Source organism: Quercus lobata, chromosome 5 (assembly GCF_001633185.2).
Source record: "Quercus lobata isolate SW786 chromosome 5, ValleyOak3.0 Primary Assembly, whole genome shotgun sequence".
Lineage (NCBI taxonomy): Eukaryota > Viridiplantae > Streptophyta > Magnoliopsida > Fagales > Fagaceae > Quercus > Quercus lobata.
Genome location: NC_044908.1, coordinates 70769368 through 70793073, shown reverse-complemented (window position 1 = coordinate 70793073; position 23706 = coordinate 70769368). Strand labels below are relative to the sequence as shown.

At 35.7% G+C, this 23706-nt stretch overlaps 2 protein-coding genes across 2 annotated transcripts; both read right to left on the bottom strand.

Moving 5' to 3' along the window:
- Nucleotides 1–7253: 7253 nt before the first annotated feature.
- LOC115991047 (serine/threonine-protein phosphatase 6 regulatory ankyrin repeat subunit C-like) lies at nt 7254–9257 on the bottom strand. Its single transcript, XM_031114799.1, has 3 exons — nt 8771–9257; nt 8157–8306; nt 7254–7393 (listed from the first exon to the last, which is right to left on the bottom strand). The coding sequence occupies exons 1-3, from the start codon at nt 9255–9257 to the stop codon at nt 7254–7256; spliced, it is 777 nt and encodes a 258-aa protein (XP_030970659.1).
- Nucleotides 9258–19300: 10043 nt separating this feature from the next.
- LOC115988453 lies at nt 19301–23706 on the bottom strand. Its single transcript, XM_031112025.1, has 6 exons — nt 23233–23706; nt 22943–23092; nt 22712–22849; nt 21724–21768; nt 20963–21438; nt 19301–20040 (listed from the first exon to the last, which is right to left on the bottom strand). The coding sequence occupies exons 1-6, from the start codon at nt 23699–23701 to the stop codon at nt 19399–19401; spliced, it is 1920 nt and encodes a 639-aa protein (XP_030967885.1). The 5' UTR covers nt 23702–23706; the 3' UTR covers nt 19301–19398.

Here is a 23706-nt window from a genome sequence, read left to right as displayed (position 1 = left end):
ATCACAAAGGAAGTAACGTTTCTCGTAGTCGACTGCTCATCCGCCTACAATGCCATCCTCGGACGACCCACTCTCAACTCCTAGAAGGCGGTAACTTCAACTTACCACCTGATGATCAAATTCCCGACGGAATATGGGGTGGGAGAACTGCAAGGAAATCAAATAGCAGCGCGGGAATCCTATATTGCCATGTTAGAAATGGAGGATCAGCAACAAACAATGTGTATTGGAAAGCAACGAGCATTAGCAGAGCCAGTTGAAGAGTTAGAAGAAGTAAGACTTAACGACACACGGCCTGAACGGACGACTAAAATTGGCACGCTAGCCAGTTGGCCAGTGCACCAAACAATCACGACTTTCCTCAGAAATAACCAAGACGTCTTCGCCTGGAGTCATGAAGACATGCCAGGAATTGACCCCTCAGTCATGGTCCACAAGTTAAATGTGTCGCCCTCATTCCCTCCAATCCGGCAAAAGAAACAAGTCTTCGCCTAGGAGCGGGACAAGACCATAGCCGAGGAGGTTCGAAAGTTACTGGAAGCAGGTTTCATCCAAGAAGTATACTACCCCGACTGGTTGGCAAACGTCGTTATGGTTAAAAAGGCCAATGGAAGCTAGAGGATGTGCGAGGATTGCACAAACCTCAACAAGGCTTGCCCCAAAGACAGCTACCCGCTCCCACGGATAGATACCCTGGTGGATTCAACTGCAAGACACCAGCTCCTAAGTTTTATGGACGCTTTCTCCGGCTACAACCAGATCAGGATGGACGAATCTGATCAAGAGAAGACCTCCTTCATCACAAGCCAGGGATTATTTTGCTACAAGGTGATGCCTTTCGGACTCAAAAATGTTAGGGCAACATACCAAAAGCTAATGAACAAGATGTTTGCACATCAGATCGGTAGCAACGTACAAGTTTATGTTGACAACATGTTGGTAAAAAGCCTGCACGAAGTTGATCACCTAGACGACCTAAGGGAAACATTCGATACGCTCTGATTGTTCAACATGAAGCTGAATCCAAACAAGTGCGCATTCGGAGTGACAACTAGAAAATTCTTGGGTTTCATGGTGTCCCAAAGAGGAATAGAGGTCAACCGGAGAAGGTGCGGGCCATAATGGAGTTGGAACCACCAAGGACGGTTAAAGAGGTCCAAAGTTTAAACGGAAAGATCGCAGCTCTAAACAGGCTCGTCTTAAGGGCGACGGACCGGTGTTTACCATTCTTCCGCACTCTAAGGAAATCATTTGAGTGGACGGATGAATGCCGAACGGCATTTAACGACTTAAAGGCGTATCTCTCGTCTCCACCGCTGTTCAGTCCGTCCACGCCAGGCGAAGAACTCTACCTATATTTAGCCATTTCACAAGCCACAGTAAGCGCAGCTTTGGTGAGAGAGGAGGACGGATCCTAGAACCCCGTCTACTTTACCAGCCGAGCACTCCGAGGAGCAGAAGAGAGGTACCCTCAGATGGAGAAGTTGGCTTTCGTGTTGGTAATCACCGTGCGAAGACTTAAGTCATACTTCCAAGCGCATACAATCGTTGTCTTAAGGGACAAGCCATTGAGAAAAGCCATGAGTAGCCCAGAAGCAGCAGGAAGAATGCTTTATGGGCAATAAAGCTGAGCGAATTTGACATCCAATACCACCCTCGGACGGCCATAAAAGGGCCGGCAGTAGCCGATTTCATCGCCGAGTTCACTCTCGGGGAAGGCCAGGTGGAGGAAGAGAAAGAACAATGGAGTATCTATACAGATGAATCCTCAAATAGACGAGCCGGAGGAGCCGGGGTAGTGATCCAAACTTCGCAGGGGGACAAGATACAATGTATGATCCAACTGGATTTCCCCACAACCAACAACGAGGCAGAGTATGAAGCCTTGATGGCAGGGCTAGACCTTGCAAAGGCCGCGGGAGCAGAAAACATAGTTGTCCACTGCGATTCACAAGTGGTGACGAGTCAGATCAATGGCGACTACGAGTGCAAGAACGATAGAATGAAGAGGTATTTAGAAGAAGTGAAACACCGAATCAGCGACCGCAAAGTCGAATTCATTCAGATCCTAAGGGAAGAGAATGAATGGGCCAACCACCTAGCAAAAGCTGCGTCAGCCGAATTCATGCTGGTTCCCAAACAGGTATTATCATTCGTTCAAATCTCCTCACTTATCGATGACGGAACAAATATGCAGGTGGTAAACTCTGAATACAACTAGACCATGTCATTAGTCTCTTACCTAAAGACTGGGGTGTTACCAGACAAGAAGGGAGTCGCAAGAAAGTTGAAGGTCCAGGCATCACAGTTCGTGCTGATAAAGGACGCCTTATATAAAAGAGGTTTCTCTCGACCGTACCTGAGGTGTTTGTGCCAAAAGGAAGCAGATTACGTGATGAAAGAAGTACACGAGGGTATCTGCGGAAACCACTCGGGCGCACGATCACTTGTACATAATCACTAAGTGGGTCGAGGCGAAAGCCTTAGCCACCATCACGGAGAAAAACATCTGAAGTTTTTTCTGGAGAAATATCATATGCAGGTACGAGATACCCAGAGTACTGGTCTCTGAAAACGGTAAGCAATTCGACAACAGCGCGTTTAGAGACTTCTGCTCGGAGCTAGGGATCAAGAATCACTACTCGTCACCCGCACACCCACAGGCGAACGGGCAAGTTGAAGTCACGAACCAATCCTTGCTCAAGATAATCAAGACCCGTCTTGAGGGGGCAAAGGGTATCTGGCCGGACGAACTACCAAGCGTCTTATGGGTATACCGAACCACAGTGAGAACACCCACTGGAGAAACACCATTTCGACTTGCATATGGAACCGAAGCTGTCATTCTCGCAGAAGTGGGGCTCACGAGCTACCGGGTGGAGAGCTACGACAAAGATAAGAACAAAGAGGCTATACGCCTCCAGCTCGACCTTTTGGACGAAGTCAGGGCGGCAGCAGAGCAAAGGTTGGCGCGTTATCAGAATCTCATGGCAAAACACTACAACAACAAAGTGAGGCATAGGGACTTCCAGGTCGGGGATCTTGTACTACGGAGAGTAATGGGTGCCGCTAGAGATCCTTCACAAGGAAAACTTAGCCCTAACTGGGGAGGATCCTACAGGATCGCATCATGGCAAAGGAAGGGGACCTACCACCTCGAGACAATGGACGGACAAAAGCTGCAGCACCCTTGGAACACAGAGCATCTACGGAAATACTACCAGTAGAGAGAATAGCAATACTCACCGTTCTCTAAAGTAACTGAAAGTCGACGGTTGTATAGTCGACGGGTATGGATGTACAACGGATTGCTCTGACAAGGTTGACGGTGGCGCTCTGACAATGTGTTTTGGCTGTAAAATGTAGAAATGAGGATGGAGAAGTGTTATATATATACCTAAAGTGCACGGAAGATGAAGCGACGCTTCGATCCCATAGAAAATCCAATCGAAAAGCGACACGTGGCATGCTCATAAATGCTTGACAACCAGTCATCAAATAGTCGCAATCCGTCTCCTCTTGGAGAACCGTCAACTTTAGTGATCTTAAGCCGCCGTCCTAAATTTTCTTTGACCGTCAACCCCAAATAAAATCAAACCGTCACCCTAAGGGTCCGTCCATATAAGTCATGACAGACCCATAAGGTGAAGGGGGCAGCCGAAGGGGCAAATTTTAGTATGATGGACTTTCACCACATTGAGCCTGACAGATCCAAGCCCATGGGCCAGCAACAGTTGAGCCCAGGGCCTAGAGTGATTCCAGATTCTTGTTGCGCACGTAGAGTCTCCAAGGAAATCAGAAACCTAGCGCAAAGATCATTCCGGAAGATACGTGCGTTAATGGAAAATCCACTCTACAAGGAAATGTCTTGTCCATCACGTTTGGGATTACTCAAGAGGATTCCTATAAGAAAAAGATTTCTACATCAAGGAGGAGAGGTCAACCTACTACTATAAAAGCCCCAATACCCTCACAAATCAAGGTACGCATGATTTACCCTCTCTAACACTCTAGAGTTGAGAACAATTCTAACTTGACCGTCGGAGGGTATTTGGCCGACACCACACCGATGCCCTCAGCGAGATCACTTCTTTCTTCTTGCAGATTGTTAGTTTGAGCGAGCGTGGATTGTGTAGCTCACTGGTGATTTTACGGCATCATCAATATATATATATATATATATATATTCCGAGAATTTTGGTTTCTGCTGCACCCTTAAAAAGTTTTCAAAATGAAAATGAACAATTTGAAGTTTCGAATGCATGTCAAGTGGTAACGAAAGTAATTGTGTGATATCCAAATTTTTGGGATTACATTGTAAAGGGGGTGTTGTATATAGGATTGTAAATGGTAAATTTTTAGACCTATTAAACATAAACAGATTAACCTAGTTATTTAGCCAAATAATTAATTTAGGTAAATTATGCAGATCTAGGTTAACACAGATAAATCATATCATTGAACAGTGCGGAAAATAAATAACACAATGATATGATAACCTAGGAAAACCAAACCGGTAAAAAACTTGGGGAGGGTTTAACCTAACTATCCTCAAGGTAAAGCAGATCCACTATGAAATAATTGAAGTTTACACAATAACGACTTAAACCACTAACATCCTATTGCCACCTCAAGTAGGAAACTTACTACCACGACCACATGACAGCTCCAAGTCCACGGACTAATTATTTCTCAGATCCACAGCAAGTACAAACACTCCCGCTTGTGTATCTTTAAGCTCTTAATGCAACAACTGAACGATCATCAAGCTCTTGACATAAATCTTGATTCTTGATAACCCTATGTATATGTGAAGGCAAACATCTCTAGATTTCACAAGAGATTCACATACACAGTATAAACAACAACTGCAACAACATAAAAACATGGCTAGGGTTTTTCCTTTTATACCTAGGGTAAAACATAAAACCCTACACGTTAAACGGGCTTGGACTAAGTTGGAAAATTCTGCAGAAAAACAATCTACATGAGTTTCGATCGATTGAGTCTAATTTTCGATTGATCAAGTCAAGCAGATTTACATGGTAAATCCAGCAGTACACTCGATTCCAACTTTACACTTAAACATACTTTGAGCAAGTCTAAAACAAGACTAAACGTTTTGATTATGGTTTGCCAACATTACAAATTGAAGTTTTAATACATTTAAACCTAAAGTCTTAGAACCCAACATAAATGAATCAAATTTTTATAATCAACTCGAACTTGGTTCAAGAAAAATGTTATTTTTGTTTGTTTATTTAGCCAAAATAGCTAAGTTCAAGCTTAACTTAAGACTCGAATAATAAATAATCTTGGCTCAAATATAATAATGCATTCATGAACATGTTCAGAAGTATGAGGCCTGATTTGATTATATATAATATTATATGTTTATATGTATACATTTATAAAAAAAAAAAATATTTATATAAACTTAAGATTGAATGAATTGTCTAAGTTTATAAGATTCCAAATTATAATTTAAAACTTATTGATAATGTAAATAGAAAAGATTGTATATAATTTTAACAATACAAATTTGGTGAATCTATTTTTTATATGTTCATAAACAAAAATCATTCTATTTAATTCACTCAAGTAACTTGTGAACAAACTAGAAATTATTTTGTACGAAAATGAACCAAACTTAAATATATATAATCTAATTAATTTGGTGTTGAGTTTGAGCTTGCTGTGTTCAAAATATAAATAAATAAACAATCTTATAATTTTAATATTCCTACGTGTAAATATATACATTGAATCCTACGTTAAGCATATACTAAGTCGATATAAACAATATAATAGATAATAAAAACCTCCAAATGTGACTAGTTTTTTTTTTTTTTTTTTTTGGTACAACATAAATAAAAATAAATCCAAAATGGGGCATTAATTTTTCATTTTCCTGATCAAACCGAAATAAGTTTTTAGTACTGTGTGTGTAATCAAGGTAGTAAAATCATTCTGATATTGTCTGTATCGAAAATATATACTATTTAGGCCATTAAATTGGTATTGGTGCTCTTCTAAAACATAATTGATTAAATATCAAGTTCTACCCATCTATATCAGCTGTACCAAAGATGTTTCGAGTGTTTTGGCTAGTACAATAAAATATATTGTCAATCATGTCATTTGAACTAATATTGGGTTAATGTATTTAGCCTAATATTTGGGCTTATAAAAAACTTAGATTTTAAATTGTATGTTTATAAACATATAAATATATACAAATACTGATAATCTTGAAATGGTACACCAGTATTCAATGTTATCAAAATATTTTGTTCCTCTAACTAAAACAAAACTATAATAACTCAAGAAAAAGCGTTAGCCACATTTACGCTATACCTCAAAAGGACTAGTCACAATTAAAACTCCTTATATTGTTAACAAAGCCCATATCTACCAAGTAAATACCTAATGTGGGACTCATCACACACCCACACACATTACACAATCAATCAAATTGGGGTATCACAATCTACCCCACTTAAATCCCTAACGTCTTCGTTAGGGCCCACTCTGTGAGGTAGTGTCTCTGAGCCCACACGGAATTACCAGGCTGGCCCACTCTGTGAGGTAGTGTCTCTGATTACCAGGCTATACCATGACTTAAGAAAAAGCACTAACCACATATGCGCTATGCCTCAAAAGGACTAGTCACAATTCCTTGTAGTTGTTAATAAAACTCAGATCTACCCAGTAAATACCCAATGTGAGACTCATCACACACCCACACACATCACACAATCAATCAAATTGGGATATCACAAAAACAGTCTCCAGTATGAAATTGACTCCCTTGGCTTAGATATTCAAATTATATAACTTTCTATTGATTTGTATTTTGATATCACATTTTCCTCATATTCTCTCTATACTTAAAAAATTTCAAGACAATCAAATATTAATAATTATTTTATCTATAAAATGTTTAAATATCAAATTTTTTTTATTTCAAAATTATACATGAAACATAAGTTTTATTGGCAGAATATTAAAAACATCTACTTAATATGAAATTTGGCTTGAGTCCTAAAATTAATAAAAATGTGTAAATCCAATAAAAAAATTAGGTTTAATTACTAATTTAGTCCCTAAATTTTTAAATATATCACTTTAGTCCCTAATCTTTGATTATGTCAAAATAGTCTTATCGTCAAATAGTTGATGGAAAAATATGATGCGACTAACATAGCTTAATTTTATAAATTACTTTTCTTATATATTTTTTTGCACAAGAGCTATAGCTTTTGTGTACCTGAAGTTAGTGCATGTACTACCGTGAAGTAGAAGTGCAGACAAATGATGTGCATGGGAGGCAACTCAGGGCCTTTTCGTCGAGGACTATCTTCTTTTACCACAATGTCTTCACTAGGGATGCCTGGATAATAGCCACGGCACCAAAAAGTTTCCAAGAATTAGTCAAAATTAAACTAGGATGAAAATTTTATTTTCTTATTAATAATTTAAAAAAAAAAAAAATTTAGAAGAATAACTTCTAAGACCTTAACAAAGATGTTACCTTACTTTGGTGGCAAAATCTCACATGTGTAGCTCCACTTAATTCAGTTTAAAATTCATTTCATTTCATGCATAACTTACTAATCTCTCTGTGGGTAGGTTTTGTTTTGCTAAAGACCAACTAATCTAGTAATTCCTTATAAAGAAGAGACGAAAATAGTTGAGCATTTAAAGGAATGTTCCATGATAATTGCTTTTAATCATTAGACTAAAAGCCTAAAACACTAATTAATTTTTTGTATAGGTAAAATTTGAACCACATAGTAAAATAATTGCTCTTGATCATTAGGTTGAAAACAAAAACCTTTACTAATTGAACTGACTAGACATCAATACTTTTGTAAGATTCTTGACTTCTCAAATAAATTAAAGGGTAAGTTAAGAAAATTACTAACAAACTTACTAACAATATATATAGTATTGATTTATCAAAACTAGCAGTATTTTGGAACGTTCCAAAAAAGAATAGAAGATTCAATTTTTTTAGATAAATATTTCTTAATACATCGTCTCTCACTCTTTGCACAATTTCCCAACTTGGGACCCAAAACTCACGTAATTAAATCCGACAATGAGCCCAAAAAAGAGAAATAAGCTTATTAGAGTTGGGGGAAGGATCATACAGTAATAGATGAATCTCTTGAGTAATCCATATTTCCTTCCACTTCTGAATGCTGATGAATTGTATGAGAGGAGCTGAAGTCCTTTCATCCGATCTCCATCTTCTTTATTTACTAAGTCTGGATATTTCATGGCTATTTTCAGTGCGAGGTCTGTGTTTGTATTTCAAACAAGGAGAAAGTATTTGTTCAGCATATAAGAAAAGACCATACACAAGACTATTGATTCATTGCTATAGTAGGAAGATATTAAACATTTTGTTTGAATATGCATTGATAGTATATATAATGGTTAAGTAATTGGATTCATCATCTTGTCGCTGTTTAAATTTTTGAGACAAACGATAATTTATCACGATACTTAAGAAAATGATCTTCAATTTAAACTATGTCTCCACTCTCTCTACCTCTTATTAAAAATGTTAAAAATATGATTAATCAAGTCAAATGAATGGAGCCATTGAATAAATATTCAAATATATAGATAACCACGTGAATGGAATAGGAGTACTAAATATGAATAAGTGATTAAATTCATTAGTATTTTTTAATAACTTAAAACTTATAGTATAAGTTGGTAAGTACTCATCAGTGGTCAAAAAAAAAAAAAAACTCACCAAAGAACTCAGAAAGAATTGCCATGTGAAGAATGGTAGATCCAACCTTGTTTGTCCAATGGAGCCAATCAGCCTCGCCTTTTTTACGCACCAACTCAGCTAGGAGCTCGAACATTTCGGTGTGGCCAAAGTGGGCAGCTCTGAAGAGAGGTGTTTCCTCATTTTTATTTTGTATGGACAGCAAATTTGGACCTAATATTAACAAATCCTTGGCAAGGCTTGTCATATTGGCTGCCGCAGCCTCATGGAGAATGGTATCCCCTAGTGCATTTTGCTTAGTCAGTGGTGGATTATGTCTCATCAGGATTTCTCGGGCGATACTCTCTTGTCCCATGTAGATTGCCATGTGGAGAATTGTATCGCCGTAAATCGATAAGGCCTCACCACTAGACTGTCTCAACTCTGCATATTTTTCCATTACTTTGGACTTGTCCCCCTTCATAAGGCTTCTATAGAGCTCAGTAAACTTGCGAGACTCGTCATCCATGAGAGACACACAGTGAGATCTCAATAGAAAAAGAGATGGGATTTTTGTTTTGTGATGTATAAAAAAGAGAGTTAATAAGTGTGGCTACAAGGACTCCCTCATTGGCGAATATATAGTTCCATGGGACCATAACCCACTGGAGATTTGGACAGCATTGATTCCAGTAATTTACTTTCTTACTTTTAAAAGTATCAAGCAAAGAATTATGCTTATTAAAAGCATTACCTTCTCAAAAAATAAAACTAAAAGTATTTTAAAGTATTGAACAAAGAATTATGTCGTGTTACTTTTGGAATTAAAAGCATTTCCTTCTCAAAATAGAAAATTTTAAAGTATTAAGCAGAGAATTATGTTGTGTTACTTTTGAAAGTATTAGCATAATTCTTTGCTTAATACTTTTGAAAGTAAGAAAGTGGATCATACATTACTGGAACCTCAATGTATCAATGATCCAATGCTGTCCTAACAGTCTAGTGGGTCTTGGTCTTGTGGAATTAGTTAAGGCTGTCCATCTTGACCCATCACTCAACCCACCCATGCAAACTGCCCCAACCAGGACCGAAACTGCCCAACCCGACACTAGCAATGATCAGCAGCTGATTTCCAAGTTCAAAATCCGAAACCAGCGGCAGGTCTTCACATGAAAAACCAAATCCAACCGACCCGACCAACCTCCACCTCTCTCAAACATAGATTCGACAAGATCCAATGAAATCTCAACGACATCCTTTGAGATCCAGCCAAGTCTCGACAAGATCTGTCGAGATCTAGCTAGTTCTCTACGAGATCTGACCAAATCTCGACGAGATCCGTTGAGACTACCAAATCTTGATGAGATCTCATTGAGATTTGAACGGTTCTCACCGCCATTGTTGCTCCATCAATTTCGATCGAAATCGACGATGTCCACTTGAAACAAACCCGAACTGAACCGTGGTTTCCCGTGATCGATAGCGGGTCAAACTTCTTGTCACCCAAAGTGGTTGGGTCGGTTCCAAGTTAGGCACAAACCCAACCCAAACTGACCTGTGGACAAGGCCTAGAATTAGTGGAGCAATGATCCAATGCTATCCAAACTGTCCACTGTGCCTTGGTCCCATAGAGCTATCGCAAGATCAATGAAATGGACACAATTTTATCACAATTTGCTAAGCTGGTTTATTATGACCTTAATTACTATTGACACCACTTTTATAATGCATCAATCACAATAGGTGGCTAAAACTCTGAGCTTCTTTCTTACGTCTGCCAGTGAGATAGAGATCAACACTATTATCTAGGGTTGCATTGTGAACCATTAAGGCTATTTGGCTAAGTGAATTTATTGAAGTCTTGGGAATTCGTTGGGAGCACCTTTGTGTATTTTCTCCCCAAAAAGAAGTGTCATTCATCTAGTAAAGAACTACGTCCATTAATATCTGACCAAGCACGTTGATCTGGCTTCCACTTTGTTCATGAAATTATTGATATGAAAGTTATTCTTCTTTAGAAGATTGGGATTGTAGATAATCTAGCAGATATGATGACTAAGTTCATTCTTCTGCACATATTCAAGTATTGCTTGGACTCGATTGGTGTTTGTAGTTTGAGATAAGCCCATAGAGGTTTTAGTGGAGGAGATGAAGAACTTCATTTGTGAGACTTAATCCAATCAATCAATACCAAAAATGATAATTTAACACCAAAGCATTGGTGGAAAAAGAATAAATCCATCACTATGCTCTCAAAACTTTCAGATTTTAAAACATCCAAGTTGAAATTTGGCTATTAAAAGCAGAAACCTCATACTGGAGAGTGTGAGGTTGTGCCATGTGGTGCATTTCTTGAAGTTCTCTTTATTTAGGCTTCTAAATTAAAAAATTTTGCATTTATATTAAAGTATCAGTTCATTAAATTAACCAATAGAGTAAATGCATATGTTAGTTATCTATAGTAATGCATTAATTATTTATATTAAATGAATTTATATGATTATTTTTATAAACTTTATATAAGAGATAATTTTTAATTGGAATAATAATAAATAAATTTAGAATATGAAAATCTTACTTATGTTTAGTTGCTTTGACAACAATTGATACAAAAGTCATAAAAAATTAAATATTTGTGAATTCACTAAAATCAATCTTAATCCTTTAAATTTTTCAACTCCTTTTAGTCACATGTAATGTGTGTGTAATAGAATAAATATATTTATTTTGTTATAGCATAATGAAATTTTAATATCATTTTTCTAAGATTTATATAAAAAAAACTATTTCTTTTTATGTGAGAAACAATTGAAACACTATATCATGCAACAATTGGAGCAATGTCCAACAAAATTGGGGGAAAATTAGTAACACACAATCAAGAATGTAAAAAAAATAAATAAATAAATAATTGAAGGATATTTTTTAGTAGGTGTGAAACACGTTTACACACACACACACACACACACACACACACACACACACACACACACACATATATATATATATAGTGTGATGAAATCACTACACTACTCTTAGTGTCTTTCTATTTTGTCTATAAAATAACTAAAGATTACAATTTTTTACAAGGAAATTTATTGAAATTTTTTTTAATAGATCAATAGTTGGGGGATCTAATTCATAAATGTCTCTATTGGAAATTGAGGTGCTAATCATCTAAGTTACAAAATTCTTGGTAAAACTTGTTAAAATATTGAAAACAAACTAATAATAAGTTACACCGCAATAAATTCAAATCTATAGCTATTTAGTGCAGAGTCTAAAAATTCATGCCTAATAGTAATAGCTATTTAGATGGTGAAGTAGAAGTGTACATTGTAACATTCAAAATTGTTAGCCTAAAGAGCATATGGAAACACTACAACAAAATGTATTTTTAGTAACGAATATTAGTGAGGAAATATTTTTCGTCTTTAAAAATACAGTTTTAGCGACGAAATATGAATTTCCTCACTAATAATGAAAAAAATTATAACATTTAGTGACGAAAAATAAATTTCGTCGCTATTGTGATTTGAAAAATGGGCGCCAACGGAGGGAAACTTTGGCGTGAGTTTAATTAATCTATAGCAACAAAATATTTCGTCGCTAAAAGTTGAAATTTTTAGTGACAAAATATTTCATCACTTTAGGTATTACTGTGGATAGTATTAATGCCGAAAATCATTTCGTCGCTATAAGGAAGAATTAGCAATGAAAAATATTCGTCACTAAAAATAATAATAGTTTTGCACTTCCATGTTTTTAGCAACGAAATCACAATTCATCACTAAAAGTATGCTTTAGCAACAAAATATGAATTTCGTCACTAAAAATCTTAACAAAGCCTGGGTCTTTAGTGGCGAAACTAAAATTCATCGCTAAAAGCTTAAAAGCCTACTACCTTTTGTGACGAAGAGGTAGCAATAGCGACAGACCAATTCATCGCTAAAGACCACTATAAATACCCATGACCTATTTATTTTATTTTCTTCGTATTTTCTCCTAAGCCTTCACCTTCGTTCCCAAAAGAACCCAACCCACCTCGATCCCAAAAGAAACCAAGCCTATAAGAACCCAATCTGTCACTAATAACTGTCGCCGATAAACCACCTGAACCGTCGTCGATAACTGTCACCGATAAGAATGATTCACAACGATTCTTGAGCCAATAAACCACCTGAACCATCGCCGATAAACCACCAGAACCATCGCCGATTCAAGAACCACCTGAACCTCCGATACGAACCCACCTAAGCACGTTGTTGCCGATTGAGCACACCGTCGATCTAAGCACAAACCTAGCAAACCATTCGTAACGATTCACAACCGATGTCGATACGAACCATTCATAACAATTCTTGAAGTCGTTACTGCCGTAGACTTCGATTTCTCCGCATCAGAGACACTTTGATTTCTCCGCATCGGTGACACTTCGCCTTCCTCCGCATCGACAACGCTTCGCCTTCCTCCAAGTCAGCGATGCTTTGCCTCCCCTTTGCACCAGCAACGCTTCGCCTTTTTCTCCACCTACCGATCTGTGCGTCTCATTTCTCTCTTTTTCTTCTTCTTTTTTTAATTGATAATTATTGATCATAAGTTACTATATGTTGTTGTGTTCTTGTAATTATTGTTTGCTATACAAGTCCAGCTTGTAAATCATGGGTGACATCTTACCTTAGCTTATTTCCTGGTTAAATTTGATTAGATTGTTAATCTTAAAGCTATTTTATTTGTATATGTAAGGATTACACTAAAAGTGCCATGTACTTGTAGATTATCCCTTGATATAAAATAATTATGTGGTAAATCTACCATGCCTATGACTTAAATTATGTTGCAATGGTACTAGTTCACTTTGGTTTCCATGTCTTTGTGACAATTTGGGTCATAAATATGGTGTTATGGAAGTATAAATGCTCTTCTTCTTCTTCTTCTTTTTATTTTTTTAAAGAATTTGATTTGAATTTTTATTCTTATTGAATGACATAGTAGATTTCAAATTCTAATTGGATTCATGCTTTTCAAATAGCTAGCAAGCTATAACTAAATGTGGGGAATGAGTTCAATGAATATATCTTAATGTATAAGGATGATGATGACAGCTTGTATATTCTAATGTATGTGCAGTTAACTAGCAATGTTAAGCCATCATGGGCTCCCTCGCAACTGGGTTAGAGCTAGTCAAGTTTAACCAGAGCATTCAAGTATAATGTGGATTTAATAAAGAGAAAGATAAACTCACCTGAACTATTACTAATCAATTGTATTTGTTAGATTTGCATTTGGATTTAAGAATCAAATTCAAGAGATTCACTTGATATAAATTTTAACAAAGGATGATGGATTTTAAGTTTTGAGGATTTTGCTCCAACAAAAAACACAAATTTTATGTATATTTTACACTTAAAAATCATTTCAAACCCAACACTTTGGTTTGAAACAGACACAAGTGAAGTGATCTCAAATGTTGTTGTGAACAAGAACATAGATGCGAGACAAAGGCACTTGCTGTTAAGGTTGATGAGGAGGTGCGTGTTTTTTCATTTTATTGAACCTTAGTATATTACATGTTGTGATTAATTAAGTATATCTATCTAACACTTGAATGCTAATTAATCAGACAAATAATAATGACGGTCAAGTTCCTAAATTGGCAAAAATCTTCAAAGATGTTCATTTCAATCCAAATACAAATATGTGGATACACCATGAAGATGAAGCGACATATGTATGTGTATCATTCCATCCCTATTATGTTTGTAAAGCTATAACATATGTAGTGTTAATGTTGTGACTATTTCTTTCTTTCTCTCTTTCAAATGATAGGAAAATATTCTCAAAGTGCAAGAGGATCATTGTCAAGATCCTAATGCAATTCCCCTTACACAAGAGGAGATCTCAAACTTGGTTTTTAAGAAGAAGTCTGGTATTGTAAAAGGACTTGGTATGAAACCTTCTTCTTCTCTAGTAACCACTGCCTCATTTAATTCCTCGGTGGAGTATATCCAACGGCTAGAAAATGAGATAATTGAGCTCAAAGAGGTAAAAGTTAGGGACCAAGAGGAGCGAGTTAGGGACCAAGAGGCATGAGCTAAGCAAGAAGAGATCCAAAAGAATATTTTTAACTTTTTGAGGAGCAAGGGTTATGATGACACTCTTACCTATGGGAGTGGTTCAACTTCAAGTTAAAAACCTTTTGGTTAGTACTTTCTTTTAGCAATTGACCCACACTACATGGTGTGACTACTTTTTTTGATGCATTATTTGAAACTAATTGTATTATATTACACTTGAAAATCTATATTTGCTTTCTACAACTTATATATTAGAAGTTGTGATTTTAATTCATTGGTGTGACTACTCTTAATGCATTGTTAGAAATGTTTCTTACAACATAGCTAATGTTTTTACTTTACGATTTTAATGTAGTATTATTTTTATATATGTGTAGATTTCTTATTGGTGGCTCTTAGGGGATTTATTTTTGGTATTAGTTGAAGACATATGAGGACATCTTCCGTTAGTTTTAATTATATTATGCTATATTTTTTGTATTGTTATAAAACATCTTGAGTTATTGTATGTGTTGCAAACAATTATTGTATGGAAGGAGTTTGAATTGGATACTTGTTTTATTTTTTACTTGTGAAATGTATGGATCTTTTTTTATAAATGTGTTGTTGAAATAAATGTGCTATTCAAATGTGAGATTTTAATAATGTAATGACAGGTTACAGGTTAATATCAAAGCCATAAAAAAATAAAAACAGAAAATAAGTTTTAGTGACGAATTTTTTCGTCACAAATATAGCAACAAAAAATTGTTTTAGTGACGAAATATTTTGTCGCTAAATGTAACAAAAATTTGTAAGAAATGTTTTTAGTGACGAAAATTTTCGTTGCTATATGTGCTTGGATTTTCTTAAAAATAGTTTTAGTGACGAACTTTTTCATCACTATATGTACCCGAACATAGTTTTAGTGACGAAATTTTTCGTCATTGAATAGTGTTTTTAGCGAAGAAAACTTTTAGCGACGAAATGTTTTCGTCACTAAAAGATTTTTTTTTTTTTTTAAACAAATTAGACTTTTAGTTACAAAATTTTTCGTCGCCAGGACTTTTAGTGATGGGGTTTCAGCGACGAAATGAGTTTCGTTACTAAAAGTCCAATTTCGTTGCTTAAGGTTCTTAGTGACGAAAAATTAGAATTTTAGTGACGAATTTTTTCATCACTAAAAATACATTTTGTTGTAGTGAAAACATTGATATTTCTATAGGATGACAAGATTCTACATTTTAGACAAAGCTTTGATGGGTACATGGTTGAAGTAGAAAAGCCATATTGTTTTAGTCAAAGATGTTGGGTTAAGATAGCTTGACCCCGGTTAATTATTCAATTACCCAAGTTGATTAATTAAATTTAATTGCATGCAAAATGTGAAGACACCAACAAATCACCAAAAATACTAAGTGCAACAGAAAATAAATTAGACACGATAATTTGTTGATAAATGGGAAAATCTCACAAGGCAAAAACTCCACCAAGTGATCTTAAGGTCACCACTCCCAAGAATCCACTAATCAACAATCAAACAGTTACAAATATAAAGAATCTTACCAACTACCCTAGCCTATCTCGAAATATCAACCTATAATTGAACCTTTGCTCCAATACCCCATTGGAATTGATCTTGTAGTAGTCTTCTTTCCTTTGATGCACAAACCTCCAATTTGTGACTAACCCTTTATGTGGATTCCAATACATGACTAACACCAGCAACTTGAACAAATGTTGTTGGCTGCAAAGTTCTTCACTTCATCAACAATGAAGATCAGGAAACATTTGGTTACAAAACCTTATGGCGTACAAACGCAATGACTTCACACAAAGAAAATAAGTCTCTTGGTCTCTGTATCCATGTATGACGGCTTTTAAAATAAACCTTATATATGTCTAGGGTTGTAAGAAAAGAAACCCTAAATAAATCCTTAAGCCTGAGCTGAATTTCAGATCTAGAAAATTGAAAATCATAAATCTCGATAGATCAAGCTGCTGTCAAGCTATCTATCGAGCTTCACATTAAGTCTTGATAGCAGGCATCTATCAAGCTATCTGTCAAGACTTAATGAACAACTTTTCTTCACTTGTATCTTGGACCAATCTTCATGTCTTTAATACTTGACTAGAACAACATGTTTCTTGAAGTATGAAACACATCTTAGATCTACCCAATTATAAGTAAAGTGCATTTTGTCAAAAAAATTAGCCAAATACAATAAATTATGACCCTAACAAAAGACGGCCATGCCAATTATATGCCTACACTGTCTTATAGGAATCCAAGGCTCTAGAGTGGCCTAGGAGAGATAACTGTATGTTATGTTAGATTTCAAACTTATTTTTGTATTAAGGTGTTGAAGATATACATACCATGACTTTTACTGAACAGTGTCACTTTAGGCTAAACATTATAAGAGAGAGCCATTAAAACACAGCTCCCTAGCTATCTTTGTTTCCCTATCGACCCCTTGCTTCATAGACAGAATTCAGCAATCACATTATAGCTTTGATTGGTACAGATTTATTATACACGGATTGAATTTAATGCTCATTGAAGTTAGCTTATTCAAATTATAATTGGACTCAAATTTAGGATATAGTAGAACTCCTTCCCTAGTGCTGCAAAATTAATGATCTTGTAACCCATTTGGCTAAATACTTTTGAGTCCTCACTCTACACATTGACTTTGAAAGTATTTATATAAATATATAGCTAGCTTTTTTGTTATCACATTAAGTCAGTGATCGATTTTTGCGTTTTTGAGTGAGTTTTTTGGGTGTACTCAAGATTTTATGAGTTTTTTGGGTGTACTTAAGGTTTTATGAGATTACTTTTTCGTTATTATTGACATAAAGCCTTAGTATTCTTCTATTATATGGTTATATCTCTTTTATCTTCTAGTTTTGTTTGTTATCATTGTTTGTTTATAAGATCTTTCAAAAGTCTATAATAATGCTCACAATCAATCATGTATAGATGTTTTATCCAAAGAGCCACATTTATCTGCATGTAGATGTGAAAAATACTTGACACTGTACAAGCAGTTAAGGAATTATAAATGAAAATCTCCATTGCAACCAATATTATCTTTTTTAACCCAATTACATGATGATTTATAAAACTATCCATGTGTACTATTTAAACAAATCACATAATTCATTAAAAAAGTTATATGACTAAAACTACACCTGGATGATTTCTTTAATCCTCTGGGAGCAAAATAATTCCAAATATATTTAGAGTCAAACGTTTTCCTAGTCAATAACAAAAGCAAAATGCAAACAGGCAACATAAAACAAACTCTATGACTAATTACAATAAGCTTTTCATAGATTTTTTTTTTACAACTTATTTAAGTGGCAAGTTATAATGAGTAGTTGACAATCATTTTCTAATAGTTGTACTCATTTAGATATTTAGACCCCAATTTTTAAAGCTAATTATAGAATTTAAGTCCAATTGACATAAGAATGCACATATAAACATAATAACAATCCCAATCACAAAAAATCAATCACTCACAAGAACACCGAAGTGTTAACGAAGAGAAAAACCCGAGAACCGGGTGAAAAAACCTCTTTAGGGTGTCACAATACCAAGCGATCCACTAATGAGAATAGTTGCAATACATATTACTTCCAAAACCCTCCAAGCTAAGAAGTAACCGTATACTTGAGCCTCCGACTCTTGCTAGCAACCAATTCCTCGAATCCTTTCTTCTTACTAGTCTCCAAATTTACAATTAAGCCTCCAATTGCAATCTCCAAGTCTCCTTGGTAATTCTAGGATTGCTCCAATGGTTCTCATGCTCCAATTAACACCAAAACTCTAAAGGTAGTAATAGTGTGAAGGTTTTAGTCCCCTCTAACAAGTATGGCAATTAGAGAGGGAGAAGGTAGAGAGATTGATGAGGGTTTAAGCTCTAGAGTTTATGGATTCTCTCTAGCTCATACGGATATTGGGTGTCTAAGAATCATGGGAAATGGGATTTTATATAGTGAGGGAAAAGGAAGGAACAACAAAGAAGTTTTGTAACTGATTTTTCTCTAGTTCTCATAATTTTGTGTGTACAAGAGACGGGTGAGGTTTTTGTTCTAAAATATTTTCATATCCTAATTTTGCTTCTTAAGGACCGTTTGGATTGAAGGGGAGAGAGGGAGAGTAGAGTAAAGTTGGCTGAAAATATGCTAATTTTGGGTCAATTCTACTCTACTCTACTCTCCCTCACTCCCCCTCAATCCAAACAAACTATTATTTTGCCTCTCTTTTTCAATTTCATATGACAGAACTTCTGCACCTTCCAACTTCAAATTTCAGCACTTCCAATACTTGACTTCACCAATCCAATACAAATGTAGGCCCACATAAATATAAGAATACAAAGAGAGTTTAAGATCAAAAATTATATTGAAATTTGTCATGAAATTAGTCATGAACTACAAATCCAAACATTTTCAAAAAGTTGTCAATATCATTGACATGACTTTTATTATTCACCATCTTTTGTCATTCAAGTAAGTTGTGAAAAAAGTTGTGTTGGTCAACTTATTCAAAAACAAGACATTTTAGGCATAGCCTAGATAGCTATATAATCATCCCAAGTGCTACTCCACAGACCTCAAAATCTCACATTTCCCAAGAGGAAGAGAGTCACTGAGACTCTGTAGCACATCACTAAAAGTAAACCACGCAATGTTGAGATAGAGAGGGAACTGAAGCGCAATAAAAACAGTGACTGGGCAACAAGTGACAGTGTAAATTGGAATTGCAGCCCAATGTAGCCTCTGTCGCATCATAAGCACTAATGTAGCAGCAAAAGCAACCATCATGGCTGCCACGGCAAAGAACAATGTAGTCAGTCCCAAGCCTAGCTTCAATGGAAGAGACCTCCTGAAATCCCTTTCATGCATTCTCGATGTCATAATGGAGAGGAACACGACCACAGAAGTCAGTGAAAAACAGAGTGATACTGTGTCTGAGATTGTGAAAATGCGAAATGGAGTTTCTTTTTGGAGCAACGGATGTCCTGTTCTTGAGTTGGAACCGCCAGGGATGGTGTAGGCACAGGTAAAAGCAACGGTGGCTATTAGGACAGCAACTATAGTGCATGCCTTTGCTGTTCGCATTAGCCATTCTTGGCCATCTTCCACCAGTTTCTTATGTTGGATGGTGAACAATTCTTCAGCAGTCTGACCTTTAACATTTCGGTTTTTGATGAAATGTGGAGGTACAAGTTTCTGCACTCGCTGCATTGATTGAAAACTATTATTTTTATGCAATTTGGGTGACAATAAGTTCATCCTACATCTCAATCTCCCTAAACAAGTTATGCTTCTTGCTCCCAAAAAAACATGCGATTATTTAAAATGGGTAAGACATAGATGTAGTTTTATAGATATTTTACCTTAGGTTGCCTAATTTAATTCAAACATGTGATTGCATTGGCCAATAAACTATATGGTTGAATTTAATAATCTTTAGAAAAGATAACATTATTTCAATTGCATTAGTCAATGTAATCACATAGTTGAATATAATCAAAAACACTATACATAAGTTTTCCCCATTTTGAATATAATCCAATAAATGAACATATTTCACATCGCTTTCTATCAAATCAAGTTTTAAAGTCAAGCTGTAATGCATCTACTTGTAAAATTGTAAATTCCCCTACTAGAGAAATACATATTTAAGCAGACACTAAAGAAAACCCAAAATTAGATAATTAGTGAAGGGAAGTAAATCAAAATTGTAAAGATTATTAGAATATAAGCTCCAGGACCCAAGGGCCCAAGGTCTAGATCATATCCTATTCCTATCTAGGTTCAGTAAAGTAGCACAATGTTTACTACATTTATAATGTTGTGTTACATGTGATGTACTTATGTACTATTAGACCTGTTATGTATGCTTATATCTTCTATTCTTTTCTTTTTGAGGAAATGTATGCTTATATAAATGTCTCCTATTCGTATCATTCATATGTAAACCACACTCTCATATATGAATGGGTTCCATGCTGATGGATCCACCCCAATGTGAGATGGTGGTTAAACATGCTGGATACATACGGTACTTTTTCCTCTTATGTATAATTTATAGACACGATATAATAAAGATATTCAGTTTGGAAGGAATGAGCTAGGGAAATGCAGGCAAGAATAGCACCTTGAACCATTGAATCTCTGACTGCATGCGGAGGGCTTCCCCAGGCCTATCCCTCAACCGATGCTCACCCAAGTATGCAGCTTGATGCAAAATGGTTTCAAGATCGACATTGATCAACCTCTTAAGCCTCAGCGTTGGAACATGCAAATATTGTAGAAGATCCAAGATTTCTTTCCTTCGATATCTTGCTGCAATGTGAAGTATGTTCTCAAGTCGGTCATTTCTATGCTCAATTGCCTGAGGAAACCGTTTGAGAATAACCTCTACAATCTCTGTGATCCCATTTCTTGCTGCTGAAATTAGTGGAGTCTCAGAAGATAAAGTAGGACGGGAATGCAGCCCATCTTCTTTTGCTTCCTCTTTGTCCTCGATTGTACCCAACCATGACTTGTCTGTTTGAGCTAGAATTGTAGCAAGCCTCAGCACTCTCTTTTGCTGTATTTTTATGTCCCAAAGTCTTCTAACTGTTGAAAATCCTATTAACATCACATGAGAAAGCAAGATGAGACTAGCTTTCCACAAAAACCATTAAATATCAATTCTAATATGCCATTTTGACAGAAGCAAATATAATAGATTTAATATTGACTTACGATTACAATGCCACCAATTTTTACATGTTGATTGACACTAGTGATTAGTAATTTATACATTTAAACTGGTATCGAAATTTTGATTTGCACCGAGAGTGGCAATAGTACAGTATACAACAGTGTAATGAATATATGTCTTTATAAATAAATAAATAAAATGGGTTGTACCTTGAGCTATGCAACACCAAACAGTATAGTATATCCTTGACATGGCTGCAAATTAGTGTGACTCAGGTCATCAAAGAAATATTTATATATTGGATTAAAAATTAAAAAGAGGAGCAGAAATTTATAAATGCTTAATTAAAATAAATAGAAATGTAGAACAGTATGGCATCAGACCAGTGGTTTGTGTTTCATCGAAGAAACATTACCTTGTATTTTGAAAAAAAAATGCCCAATTTCCGAACTTGTTATCATACTCTTTTTGCAAGATTTTGATGACTTCCAAAATCTCAGCCTGGTCAGACTCAATTGTAGGTGCGTTCATTTCTGCTCATTTTGAGACTTTGCTCTTGCCATTTGGGCAGTTCTATGGCATTATGGTCTTGGGTCTGAATACTATATATGTGTGATATTTCTGTATTTAAAGGTAGGTTTACACACAATCTAAATATTAGAGAGACACACTCACACACATACTCTCATCAAACTATCATTTGCCCAGAGTCCTTGGATAAGATTTTTAAGTAAAGTGACATTGAATTCATCCAAAAATATATATATTTTAGTTTCTAAAAGTATTTTGTTAAAAGATGCCATAAGGATATTCATTTAGGAAATACTTATAGAAACTTTTTTTTAGAGGAAAAAAAAAAAGAAAAAAAAAACCCTGATTTTTTTGACAATATTTTATATTTCCTATAAATGTGATATCAAAATTTTTCTAAAATGATTCATTAACAAATGTCTAAAGGGCACCTATTAACCCAACTCTTTATAAAATCTAATCTAAAACATGAAATGAATTTATTCAAATAAAGAAATTTTTTTTTCAAAGGAATGAAAAACACCTTAAGAGCAAAGTTTCTCCAGCATATACATTATAAGGATTGGGACCAATGCAAAGGAACACTGGACCTATTAGGATGCTGACAAGTGGCAAACATTTGACATGTGTCAACATCTCAACAAATCCAATGCTCCAATATATTACCTATACAATCACTTAAGTAGCAAAATTGGCGGGGACGAGTACTCCAGCCACTGCCAAGCTCAAGATCTGCTCTTCCTCTTGAAGTAATCAAAGTTTCATTATCTTTGTCATCGTGAAGGCCATCATCATCTGGAAGGCCTGTATTGTAGAAGCAGGTTTAGTTAGCTATTATGTACAGAGTGAGAAATGTAATAAATTTTTTAAGCTGGTAACATATTTTGTGAGGCATACAAAGATAGAGTAGCCCCTTCAATACGCTCATGGGGTGTCCACTCTTGAAAGCAGACGGCATGTTAGCTAGCAGTTGAAAACATGTCGTGCCATGTTCATCCCTCAAGTCTCGAAGTGAAAAATCCCATTTTAATAACTCCAAAGCTGTATCTGTAAATAATTGAGAGGGAGATCAGAGAGAGAACTTTGAGGTCTTTTTTAAAAAATAAATAAATAAAATAAAAATTTTAAATAAATAAATAAAGAGAGTATTATTTAACATGAAATGAAAGAGAGAAATTAAGTCTTACCAAAGTGGATGCCAAGGATAGCTATATGAAGAATGGATGTGGAATCTTTTCGCCTGCGGTGCTTTTTCATCATGCCGCTTTCCCTGTTAATCTCTTCAATAACATTCCTAACCAAAAACTTAACCATTTCTGTCCTGCCAAATTCAGCGGCTATAAACAAAGGAGTTTCACCAATATTGTTTTTATGGCCAAGTTGGCTTTTGTCCAATTCCAATAAGATTCGTGCCATTTCTATATCTCCAGTTGCTGCCGCTCCATGAAGTGGTGTGTTTCCCCATATATTCCAGCCACCTTCCCTCTTCTCTCCTCTCCATCTCCCATGCTTTATTAAAAACTCCAACAATTCCTTGTTTTTGCTGAAAACAGCAATATGAAGTGCAGTGTCCTTGGTGACTGTTAGAGAAGAATCCAGGTATGCGCTATCTCTCTCCGTGTAGTATTTCTTCACTGCTTCCCAATTTTTTTCCATGAATA